Genomic DNA, 13,172 nt, shown 5'->3' on the forward strand with positions numbered 1-13,172 from the left:
GGAAGAAGGTCTCCGGGCCTTTCTGTGTGGAGTTTGCATGTTTTTCCTGCCAAAAGAACCCAATAAGAAAAACATGCATCTCCTGGCCAAGACCCGGGTTGAACACTTGGACTTGGTCCCCGGGCGCCATGAACGATGGCTGCCCCTGGAGGAGGACGGCTTTGGTTGGGATAAAGGCAGGGAACACTTTCCACCAGCGACACCTGATTGCACCTGCGTGTTGTGTGAATTGTCGCTGCTCACGTGTGTAATTGTGTGTCATTGACGTGTGGTGAATTAAAGACCTCTAGAAGTCCTGTAATTATGAACATTATTATAAAACACAAAATGGCAGAGGAAAAGGGTCCCTCCTTAAATTTACAATATAAGATGTGTCTTTTCCACAAAAAATGGCATTACTGTACAGTACAGTACATATAACTTAAATGAGCAGGCCAAGATTTGGGTTAATTAACTTGTTTGCCATCTTCCCCAGAGTCAGACAAGAAGATACATACCCTTCTTCCCCAGAAGAAGATACATACCCTTCTTCCCCATTGCACATGGCACCTCAAAAGCCCTTTTGTAGCTTCCGCCATTAAACAGGTGCTTTGTGCAATCACTGCCCAGGCACCGGTTCTTCGGCTAAAAGAAAATAGTTCTGAGTATGTATCTGCTTCGAAAATTACAATGTCTAATTATTATTTTTTATTTCTACACGTGGTGAATACACAAGTTACAACATGTAAATACGAAGGTTTTGGAGTTGTTGGAAAGTGTATTTCGTCACTTTTGAGGGAGCTAGGCTAATGTTTCAAAGCCACGTCCACTGATTGCAGCTAAGCTAGGCTAATGGCGCTCATCTCAATGCTGACTACTTCACGCACAGACACGAGAACGATATTTACGGATCTTGTCTGATTCTGGGGAAGATGGAAAATAAGCTTATTCCCCCAAATCTTGGCCTGTTCCATTATAAGCCCTGTTCTACTGTAAGGTTATTTACAATCATATACAACGGTCCATAAAACTTGAATTTTGCACTGTTGAGATATATTAGTGCTCATTGCTCATGTCACAGTTACAGTAAGTACACAATGGATCTCTATGGGCATATGTACTTCGCTGTCACATGAGAAATAAGCACTAATATCTCAAGAGTGCACAGTCTGTCCAAATATTGATATGGACTATTATACGTGATTGTAAATAACCATATAACTGGGCCTATAAAGCTAAATACCAAACTACCCCTTTAAACGGTGACTGTATTGTGGAGAAAGGCTCTGTCTAGAACCCATGTAGAGGCAGGCCTGTGGAGACACCAGATTTCTGTGCTAGTTGCTCCTCCTGAGTCAGCTGAAGCTTCCTGTCGATTTGCCTGTGTGTCTTTTATCTTTGTTGTGATGTGAGATACAGTAAGGAGTGGTCCTAGTCTCTGGCCTCAGGGGGAGAGACGTTGCAGTGTTGTTCGGTCTGTGGTCAAACCATCAGGGGATGGAGTTGAGAACATCCAGCTCCCTGGTGTTTGCCTTGGAGGGGAAGGGTTTACTGGAAGACTAAGCGTTAGCTGATGTTTTCAAAGTCGTTTCTTAAATACTTGAGGAAATGTCATGCAGTGGGACAGACCAAAAGGGTGGCGTCCTCCGGTGTCTTTTGTAAGGGTGATGTAAGGACAGCTGCAGGCTACACCACATGCGCACACACACACACACACACACACACACACACACACACACACACACACACACACCTCTACCACACATATGCAACAACATACACTTCAAATCCCTCGGTATGTCTCCCACTCACACACTCATCCCTGGTGGGTCTGTGTAATAACAGCTCTGGGAAGTCAACTCAACAAGCACGGATGTAGCAGGAGCTCAGACAAGGTACTACTTCACTTCTGCAGAGACTGTCCAGAAACCAGGCCTTAGTAGAACAAAGACAATTAATTATAGCAATTATATCAATTGTAGCATTTTTATGTTGACGCTAGCCAGTGATTTCTCCATAAAAATGTTTAGTGCATGTTTGTCTCATTTCGGGTGGGATATTCATTGCTCTCTATAAAAAAAAACTAGTTCATATAAAAACCTTGTTTGTACGCTAACATTTCCTGTTTTTAGTTTTCAGAATGGACTGGGCTGGGCTTTTAGTCGGAGCTGCTAATGCAGGCTATATTGAGTGGATCTCGAGCAGTAATTCCTATCCTTGCAGAAGCCCTTGTGGTTTTCTTAATGACCTTTTTGGGGTCAGATCCATAGCTGCTACACTCTGTCTATCTCTGTCTCTTCTCGTCCTCCGTTCACACCATGTCTCTGTGTGTTTGCTCTGTGCCTCATGCCCCTGTGGCCATGTGATCAGCCCACTGCACTGGGACACGTGTTTGATGAGCCATGTACGTAGCTAAGCAAATATTTTGGGGGGTGTTTTATTGGTTTTAAAGAATGTATTAAACAACAATAATGGTTTTATAGGGGGATAACCCCCCACGCCAAAACATAACACAGAGAGGAACATCAAATAAACAGAGGAAGCAGTGCTTTTCTACTGTGTAGGGTTAGGGTTAGTTTGTGTACAGGTTAGGGTTAGTGTGTACGGGTTAGGGTTAGTGTGTACGGGTTAGGGTTAGTGTGTACGGGTTAGGGTTAGTGTGTACGGGTTAGGGTTAGTGTGTACGGGTTAGGGTTAGTGTGTACGGGTTAGGGTTAGTGTGTACGGGTTAGGGTTAGTGTGTACGGGTTAGGGATAGTGTGTACGGATTAGGGTCAGTGTGTACGGGCCCAGTCTTTCGTTCTCGAGGAAAGAACACCCTGGAAAAATCAAGTCCCCGTTTGGCCATCTGACTCTGACCAACTGTTTCTAACATTAGCATTTTCCATGAGACATTCATTATAGACCTAGGAATATTTCATAAGCTGTTGTCATTTTATAAATTGTAATAGTTGACCTCTAACTGTAAAAACAGGGGACCGGGAAGAGTTGGTTATATTATCATGGGCATTAAGAAGGCTGGGGAGTCTCCGTGGGGGCATTAAGGAGGCTGGGGAGTCTTCATGGGGGCATTAAGGAGGCTGGGGAGTCTCCATGGGGGCATTAAGGAGGCTGGGAAGTCTCCGTGGGGGCATTAAGGAGGCTGGGGAGTCTCCGTGGGGGCATTAAGGAGGCTGGGGAGTCTCCGTGGGGGCATTAAGGAGGCTGGGGAGTCTCTGTGGGGGCATTAAGGAGGCTGGGAAGTCTCCGTGGGGGCATTAAGGAGGCTGGGGAGTCTCCATGGGGGCAATAAGGAGGCTGGGGAGTTTCCATGGGGGCATTAAGGAGGCTGGGAAGTCTCCGTGGGGGCATTAAGGAGGCTGGGGAGTCTCCATGGGGGCAATAAGGAGGCTGGGGAGTTTCCATGGGGGCAATAAGGAGGCTGGGGAGTCTCCATGGGGGCAATAAGGAGGCTGGGGAGTGTCCGTGGGCATATTGCAGGCGGGGGAGTCTCTGTGGGCATATTAGAGCCTGGGGAGTCTCCATGGGGGCATTAGGAGGCTGGGGAGGAGGTTGGGGAGTCTCCGGGAGGTTGGGGAGTCTCCGTGGGCATATTAGAGGCTGGGGAGTCTCCATGGGGGCATTAGGAGGCTGGGGAGGAGGTTGTGGAGTCTCCGTGGGCATATTAGAGGCTGGGGACTCTCCATGGAGGCCGGGGAGGAGGTTGGGGAGTCTCCGTGGGCATATTAGAGGTTGGGGAGTCTCCATGGGCATTAGGAGGCTCTTGCCTGACCTCAAGAGCGTTGGATAGGAACTCCTAATCCCACAGGCCAAGACAAACAAGCCACTCAGCCGTTTGAAAAGCCGACAGAGTCAATAAAGTTTACAATTAGCAATTAAAGGGGAGGGGTTGAACACATAAATTGTGAGAATGACATGAAATAGAACCTGGTTTTCCTATAGAACTGAGAGCTGCCAGGATGTTGGAAAAGCCTCCGTGGTCCAAGGTAGGCCTAATTGAAAAGATAGAATGAGTAGGCTGATTGAGTGTGACAAGGAATAGCAATCTAGAAGGGTTCAGAACATTTCGGAGCGTAAAGGTTGATTGATTGATTGTCAGCTCGGCACCATTTAGTTGTGGTGTCCTAAAATGGACCTGATGTTTCTTTCCATAGCCTAATACAGGCTTTGCTCACCAAAATCAGTCTAGAACCATTGTGTGTGTGTGTGTGTGGGGGGGGGGGGGGGGAGGGAAGGGGGGTCATTGCAGCTGCATTCTTTTTATAAGCTTCTTGTGGTTTGGCCACAGCTTGGTTTGAATGAGTGGGTAGGGGATGTGTAAAAAGGTTGTTAAAGATGGCATACTTAGGCCAGGTGTGTGTGTGTGCGTGTGTGCGTGCGTCTGTTTTATGCGTCTGTCTCTGCAATGTGTGAGTGCTTCTATGTGTTCATGTGTTAGCAAGGGTGTGAAACTATCTAATCCTCACATGTCAGGTGGTGTGCAGACTCGATGGGTTTTGAGTCCGCTGAACAGTAATGGACTCTGATGCACACAGAGATTCACTGACGCGTTCTGTACTATAAACCTGCCCAGTTAATCAGCACAGGCCTTGTAAAGCCTCCACCCACGATGCACTGCTGCCCAGGGCAGCGTGCTGCAGTTCTGGGCTCCGTGTGTGTCCAGAGACTGGGCCCTAGAGGCTCTGAAAACGGAACTGGATGAAGTTTCTCCTAGTCCAGCACACTTAAGGAACACCTCTGGAGGTATTGCCGTTAGCAAACATGAGGTATTGCACTTAGTGTGACTTGACCTTAAACCGACTTCACCTGTAGAAACACAGTCACAACTACTTTATGTCCTCTTATAAAACCAGAGGAATGTTTTCATCTTGGCTGGTAAAAAACAAGACCCACCCAGGGTTAGCAGGTCATGACACACTTCCTCCTGAATCGACCCCATGACCTCTGAGTGGAAAGATGGGCCCTCACCGTCGTGGTGGGCAGGTGTGCTCGTCAGCCCAGCCATGAGCAAGTATCACATCTTCCTAAAGGTTGGATTACGTGAGCGCTGGTACTTCTGTGGATCTGGACTTTTACCGGGCCGCGGACCCGACCAGACTGCTCTGTACTGAGTTGCGCTGTCCAGTCGGTCCGAGGCCGGGGCGGTCTTAACCTCAGCTGTGTTTCTGTTAGCTGTTAGACCTGGCAAGAAGAATGTTCAAAGTGAGAGTCGCCTCTCAAAACCCCTTCGCCCTCTCTTCCCACCCTCCAGCCTTGTCGTCATGGCGATGGAGAGAACCGCCATTTCCCTTGTCCTGGTAGCCCCCCCCCCCCCACCCCCCTCCACACACAAACACGTTCCCAGGCTCTGGTGGTGGCAATGCTCCCAGAGAAAGAGAGAGAGAGAGACAGAGAGAGTAAGGGAGGAGAGAGAGAGAGAGGAAGAGAGAGAGAGAGAGGAAGAGAGAGAGAGAGGAAGAGGGAGAGAGAGGAAGAGAGAGGAAGAGAGAGGAAGAGAGGAGAGAGAGAGAGGAAGAGAGAGAGAGAGAGGAAGAGAGAGAGGGGAAGAGAGGAGAGAGAGAGAGAGGAAGAGAGAGAAGAAGAGAGAGAGAGATGCAGGGAGGGAGGGAGGGAGGGAGGGAGGGGGGTCGGCGCGGGAGAAGTGTTTTTCAGTAGATGAACCATAAACGGGGAGCTCTCCTGATCCGAACACCCTCATCACCAGCAGGGCCGGTGGGCATCGGGAGGCTGGTGGGCGGTCAGCGGAGGTGTCCGGTCAGCCTCGGGCCCGCGCCCCTGTGTTTACACATGTACGATGTGGACTCATTCTTCACGGGGTGACACACACTGTAAACACACCCTCCATCACGCGAAGACAGCGGGGCCATCACGTTCCTCGTTCAGCCTCGGTTAGCGTGACCCCTCGACCCCGGAGCTTGTCAGCCTAAATGTTTCCTGGGGAAGTTTGATCCTGCGGCGCTCTGTGTATTTAAGACTCATGGGGGCGACATTAAACCCACGCTGTGTTGCTGAGGGATCTTTCACAACCTCACATGTCTTCATGGCTGTTTATTTTTCTCTGTGGGAACGAGTGGGCTCATCGGCGACCGAGGAATTCTCCCACAAGATTAAGTGCAACCTTGAGGGCAAGGCTAAGTTAGGCTAAGGTCCAAACCCCGTCCCCACCTCCCTCTTCTCCTCCTCTCCTTTCTAACACCCCCACCTCTCTCCCTCTCTCTCTCCTTTCTAACATCCCCTTCTCTCTCCCTCTCTCTCTCCTCCTTTCTAACATCTCCATCTCTCCCCCTCTCTCTCCTCTTTTCTAATATCCCCATCTCTCTCTCTCTCCCTCTCTCTCTCTCTCTCTCTCTCTCTCTCTCTTCTCTCCTTTTAAACATCCCAGCTCCCCATCTCTCTTCTTCTCTGCTTTTGTCTCAGTCTTAAGGAGCCACATTCTTCAGTGTTGTTCACTGATGTGTGTGTGTGTGTGTGTGGTGTCTGTGTGTGTGTGTGTGTGTGTGTGTGTGTGTGTGTGTGTGTGTGTGTGCGCGTGTGTGTGTGTGTGTGTGTGTGCGCATGTGTGCGTGCGAGAGAGAGTGAGAGAGAGTTACCAGGATGAGTTTATGTTGGTGAGAACCTCTTTGTAATATGTTAGTGAGCACTGGCACTTGTGTTCTCTCTGGGAGAGATGGGCCGTGTCTGAATGGCCCTTCTCTCCTCACCCTGACCCTCCTGAGATCTAACCGAGGTACTGAGTCACCATGGTGAAATGTTTCTGTGATCCAGAGCCCAGCATGTGTCCGAGTCAGACGAGGAAGTGATTCTCTGGTCCAAAGTTCTAACGATGCTACAGTACGCCACGTCCCAATGTTATCACCATTCAATTAGTTGTTGTCAGTCAATGTTTTTTCCCCCCTATTTGATTTCAAGCTTGAAACAGACTTTGGCCGGGTTTCCCGATAAAGAACCTTCTTAAGGAACCCTTCTTAAGCAACCCTTTGCATGGGAGTTAAGAAGTTCTTTGGAGTTAAGAAGCTTCTTACCTCAGTTAAGTGCTTCTTAACTCGTTCGGGAAACCCGGCCTTTGACTGTGGCAAACACCTGACATCAATACATTTTCAATTTCAGTGAAATACCTCTTCTCTCTCCCTCTCTCTCTCTCTCTCTCTCTCTCTCTCTCTCTCCTCTCCCTCTCTCTCTTTCTCTCTCTCTCTCTCCCTCTCCCTGTCTCTCTCCCTCCCTCTCTCTCTCCCTCTCTCTCTCCCTCTCTCTCTCTCCCTCTCTCTCTCCCTCCCTCTCTCTCTCCCTTTCTCTCTCTCCCTTTCTCTCTCTCCCTCTCTCTCTCTCTCTCTCCCTCCCTCTCTCTCTCCCTCTCTCTCTCTCCCTCTCTCTCTCTCTCCCTCCCTCTCTCTCTCCCTCTCTCTCTCTCCCTCTCTCTCTCTCTAGTCTAAAGCCTCTACCAGGCAGCAGCGGATGATTAAGAACCGTGAGTCGGCGTCTCTGTCCAGGAAGAAGAAGAAGGAGTACCTGCTGACCCTGGAGGTCCGTCTGAAGATGGCGCTGTCCGAAAACGAGACGCTCAAGAGCGAGAACGGCACCCTTAAGAGGCAGCTGGAGGGACTGCTCACACAGGTGAGACCACCGGGGGCTGAGACGCACAGCTGTGCACATGATGTGTACACACACACACACACACAACTTTGCACACACACACGGTCACTGTTTTTACAATCAGTCGTCCGGGAGGGAAGCTGTGTTGTTTTGTCCGACAGACATATTGACGCACACCCCGGCGATGCATTCAAACAGTTTGCGCGGCATGTGAGATAACGTGATGCGTTTCCTGTTCCTGTAGAACACCGTTCTGAAGACCACCGCCCCCAAGAGGAGAGCCGTGTGCCTGATGGCGGTGCTGCTGTTCCTGGTGCTCAACGTCGGACCAATGGGGTGAGTGCGTCTGGACGGAGTGTGAGCGAGCGAGCGAGTGAGTGAGCGTGTGTGTCTCTTGGTGTGTGTTCCCAGCTAGGAATGTGCTGTTTGTCATACTATAGCTGTGAGTTTTGTTCCAGAGTTCTTGAAACATGCTGAATAAGTGACATGGGGCCTGACTGAGATTGTGTTTGATAGATTATGCGATGGGATTTTAGCATGTCTGACTGTAACTGTGTGTGTGTGTGTGTGTGTGTGTGTGTGTGTGTGTGTGTGTGTGTGTGTGTGTGTGTGTGTGTGTGTGTGTGTGTGAGTGTGAGTGAGTGAGTGAGTGAGTGAGTGAGTGAGTGAGTGAGTGAGTGAGTGAGTGAGTGAGTGAGTGAGTGAGTGAGTGAGTGAGTGAGTGAGTGATAGAGAGAGAGAGAGAGCAAGAGAGAGAGAGAGTGTTGGTTGCTCTTGTTGTATTGGGGGCCCTCATATGGAATGTAAAATATGCAGCCAAAATGAAGGCCGACAACAGACTCCTTTGAAATGATAACGCCAGCCAGTGAACTGATACTGTTGTGTGTGTGTGGTGGGGGGGGCTTGGTCATGCTAGGGAGATCAGACTTCAGAATCTGCTCAAAACACTCTTGCCCACAAGATGTCGGGTCCATGGGAATTTGCTCCTGGGTGAACATGTCTCCTGTCTCGATCTCAATCTCTCTCCCTCTCTCTCTCTCTCTCTCTCTCTCTCTCTCTCCCTCTCTCTCTCTCTCCCTCTCTCTCTCCCTCTCCGTCTCTCCCTCTCTCTCTCCCTCTCCCTCTCTCCATCTCTCTCTCCCTCTCTCTCTCCCCCTCTCTCTCTCCCTCTCTCCCTCTCTCTCTCCCTCTCTCCCTCCCTCTCTCTCTCCCTCTCTCCCTGATGTTTCATCTGCGTTCTCCCTCCCTGCCAGTCTGTTTGAAGGCGGCCCGGGCTCCAGGCTCCAGGCGGGCTCCATGCCCAGTGGCAGACACCTGCTGGACTTCTCCCCAGAGAGAGAGGCTGAGCTGGGCCCCGAGCCCCGGCAGACCAACCCATCTCAGGCATCCGACAGGTAATGAGCTCACACACCAACACGGACCCCCGTAATCTCTCTCTATATATATACAATACAAACCGTGTGTCTGTTGACCAGGATACACCTGTGGCTGGACACTGTTGGACCTGAGACAGGTCATTACTGACACACACAAACAAGCAGGTGGTGACTGATGTCCTCAAGCCTGCCCGGTAACAGGCCCAGCAGCCCCGGGATCGGAGTAGTCTCCGTTTATTTTCGCTCCGCGTTATAGATTTATTTTCTGCGAACTCGACACCGGTCTTTGGGCCTCATTTGCAAATTGCTTCAATAACACATGCGTCTTGTGCGCCTGTCGTTTCGAGAACATTGTTTTGAACCGCGCTCATAATGTCTGGCGTCCCCCCCCCCCCCCCTGACCGGGCCAGTCTGTGTTGTGTCAGATCTCCGCACGGAGGGTGGGTCACGTTTTAATACGAACCAGTTCTTCTTCTGTGGTATCGGGTGTCTCAACCGACCATTAAGCCGGTGCAAGCAGGAAGGAACACATTAGGCCGAACTGGGGGGTGACAGAACCAGTTGTTGGGTGGTTATGTAACCCGATCCTGCCATTTTTTTTCAGACGGGTTAATATGTACCCCTCGTTTGGTTCGAGTTATGATAAGGCCTCCGTGTTCTGGCGTGTTCTGTCTGGCGGAACCGTTTCCAGACGGCGGCGAAACCGGATCGCTGGGCGTGTTTACCGTGTTAGCGCAGACAAGGGCGGAGGTCATGTTAACCAAGCCTGGACGACCGCAGGTGGGCACTGACTGGACAGTCTACATCATCACCCCGAGACCACGATATCTCAGAGTCACATAGTGGCATTACTGTATAACCTAGCTGATGACTTCTGAGACAGTATACTGTACAGTTAAATTGTAAATGGACTTATGTAGCGCTTTAAGCGCTTTACAATGGCCTCTTATTCATACATTCACTCACACACACACACATTCTCGCACCAATGGCGGCACTGCGTCATGCATAGCCTGCTCATTGGGAGCAATTTGGGGTTGCACAAGGACACTTCAACGTGTGGACAGGAGGAGGCGGGATTCGAACCGCCGACCCTACGATCATTGGACGACCCGCTCTACCACTGAGCCTCCAGCCGCCCCTTCAATATAGTATGTATCTTATGGAATGTAACAGCCAGATCTGTAGGACCAACATCTGCTATCATCCTCATCAGTTGCCAATAATACGCTGTCGCTGCATATTCTTATCCATTTTCTTCACCTGGTTTTGTCTTATAGGGTTAGGGTTATCTTATTTTATAAAAATATAATAATATATTTATATTACATATTTTACATTTAGTCCGGCCTTCACTTTTTCTTCCTTCAATGATGCTCCTATATTCTTCAGCACGCTCATCGCATTTCAGATTGAGAGTTACGTTTTGTTCGATTTCCCACCAGGGATTAATAAAATACCTACCTACTGTACCTCCCTCCCTACCTACCTACCTACCTACCTACCTACCTACTGTACCTAGTACTACCTTTCTACCTACCTACCTACCTACCTACCTACCTACCTACCTACCTATCTACTGTACCTACCTACCTATCTACCTACTGTACCTACCTACCTACCTACTGTACCTACCTACCTACTCTACCTAGTACTACCTACCTACCTACTGTACCTAGTACTACCTTCCTACCTACCTACCTACCTACCTACCTATCTACCTACTGTACCTAGTACTACCTTCCTACCTAACTACCTACCTACTGTACCTAGTCCTACCTTCCTACCTACCTACCTACCTACCTACCTACCTACCTACTGTACCTACCTACCTACAGTACCTACTGTACCTAGTACTACCTTCCTACCTAACTACCAACCTACTGTACCTAGTACTACCTTCCTACCTACCTACCTACCTACTGTACCTACCTACCTACCCACCTACCTACTGTACCTAGTACTACCTTCCTACCTACCTACCTACTGTACCTACCTACCTACCCACCTACCTACTGTACCTAGTACTACCTTCCTACCTACCTACCTACTGTACCTAGTACTACCTACCTACTTAAGCAAGCTCTTTTTCACATGCCCTACTTTGCTACACAGCTCACTGTCAGCAGAACTTAATCCCAGAGTTATTTCCAGGTCTATCCTGGAGTTATCTCTGCTATTCCAGTCTCGGGGTGTCGACAGCTTGTGGACACATTGTATTAGACAGTCAGCACTTCCTGGTGTGGGCAACTCAGCACTTCACATCATGCGAATGTTGAACGAGAAGCGACACTTCGCCAGCCCAGCGCCACCTGCGTTGACTGTCAAGTGTTTTATGGCTTATTTTGACGTGTGCAGAATTCAACACTGGTTTAATTGCCTCCATATTGAAGATTGCTGGCTGTGTTTTGGCTCACCAGAGCACTGCAGCGCAATGTTGGGTGTTTCCGAGGGGATTTTGCTGACAGGGAGTGGCCTAGTTTTGGGCTCCTAATGGGCGTCTCCCCTGCTGAAAAGTTAGTTAGTTTGTCATTTCTTTGACATACCAGTGGTTTTATAATAAACTGAACGCTGTCATAAACACATCTCTCTCCTTGTCTCTGTGTCTCTGGTCTCTCTCTCCGTCTCTCTCTGTGTGTTGGTCTCTTCCTGTCTTCCCTTGTCTCTCCCAGCTCGGAGGATAAGGCTCTGATGGTGGTGAAGGACCCTGCCTTCCTCCGACCCCCCCCCCTCTGCCGGCCCCCCGTCAACAGGACCAAGTGCATGGAGTCAGTACCAGACTCAAGCCTTAAGTTTATCTTTCTCGTTTCCTTGTAGTCCAAACTCCTTCCTTAATGGGGTTCTACCGGTCGCTAACTGCGATTTGACCAACAGGTTGACCCATGAGCTGCGGGGTTGGGTCCATCGTCATGAGGTGGAACAGACCAAGTCCAGACGCATGAACAACAGCCAGCACAAACCAACCAGGACCATCACGGTGTGTAGCCCCCCCTTAATATCCCAGCTACTGGCACACGCACACACACACGCACACACACACACACGCACACACACACACACACACACACACACACACACAACATGGATTGTGAAGCCATTCATAAAAGTCAGCTGTCTCACTTAAGACGTTAAATGCAGATTGTCCCCATGGTCTTATTCAGACACTGATGAAGCGCCCCTCCTCAGCCAGCCTCTCAACCTTCTCTCCCCCTCCCTCCTTCTGTTAGCATTGGGCTAAGATTATCCCAGCTGCCCTGAGAAAGTAAACAGCAGTTAGGGAAAGGCTTTTTGGGACCCCACCCCCAACCCCCTTTCAATCTGACTAGTCTTTTTTTCTCTCCTAAGCCATCAATATGGAACTCCAATCTAATGCACATGTGGGCTTGACGTCTGAATGAGTCATTCGCTGGAAAGTGCAGATCCCCCCCTCCATACTGGGCTGATGAGAACCGAACCCTTACTTAGTATTGAACAGACTCCATACTGGGCTGATGAGAACCGAACCCTTACTTAGTATTGAACAGACTCCACCATGCTGCAGGACTCCTGTTCAGTACACTTTGTCCCTCAAACCAGTTGCCAGACGACTCACTGTGTTGTCATGGATGGAATCACTTTGCTGTTTTGATTATATCAGCTGATTTGTGGGCTACTTCAGCTATTAGTATGTTAAACTAGGTTCTTGATTTTGGACGATATTCTAACAGGTTATTTTGGTATAAATGTTTGGGTGAAGTGACGCAGATATAACCAACTGCTGAAAGAGAAACCTATACCAAGAATCAAGTCAGAATGATTAAGTGCACGAGGTTGCGGTCATAGAATGAGCTAAACCTTGTAACTTCTCCCATATTTAGCCCATAACAACACCGGCACAAAGTTGAAACGTTACCCGTTGGTGAGAAGTAGAGGCAGGTGTTGACAGCAAGCTGTTTCCTACAGCCGCTGGCCTTAATGGGTGCTATCCATTAAGCCAGCCCCGGGGGGGCTAACTGTAGCCCCGCATGAGTATGCCGATGAAGCCGTCTAGGGCTTGCAATTTGTCAGGGAAAGGCTATGGGACAGGAGAGTGTGTTTTGTTTGGGGGGGGGGTAGCTAGCTAAGCGACATGCAGCTGTATATCCTGTAAGAGAGATGCATAATGGCGGGAAAATATCAAGTGGGAAAAAGAGAGGGATCTACGACACACACACACACACACACAGCCTTGCGTTATTGTGTGTCACT

General features: G+C 49.4%; 1 protein-coding gene across 2 annotated transcripts in view; it reads left to right on the forward strand.

Annotated features, from left to right (window-relative positions):
- atf6 (activating transcription factor 6) overlaps positions 1–13,172 on the forward strand; it is a 43,741-nt gene that overhangs the window by 7,261 nt on the left and 23,308 nt on the right. For both annotated transcript variants that reach the window (XM_084461626.1, XM_084461627.1), the window contains exons 8-12: positions 7,405–7,590; positions 7,814–7,905; positions 8,823–8,963; positions 11,618–11,713; positions 11,820–11,922. In XM_084461626.1, coding sequence (XP_084317752.1) covers positions 7,405–7,590; positions 7,814–7,905; positions 8,823–8,963; positions 11,618–11,713; positions 11,820–11,922 — 618 coding nt within the window. The remainder of the gene's footprint in view (positions 1–7,404; positions 7,591–7,813; positions 7,906–8,822; positions 8,964–11,617; positions 11,714–11,819; positions 11,923–13,172) is intronic.

This window comes from Borostomias antarcticus, assembly GCF_949987555.1.
Source record: "Borostomias antarcticus genome assembly, chromosome: 3".
In the NCBI taxonomy this organism is placed as follows: domain Eukaryota; kingdom Metazoa; phylum Chordata; class Actinopteri; order Stomiiformes; family Stomiidae; genus Borostomias; species Borostomias antarcticus.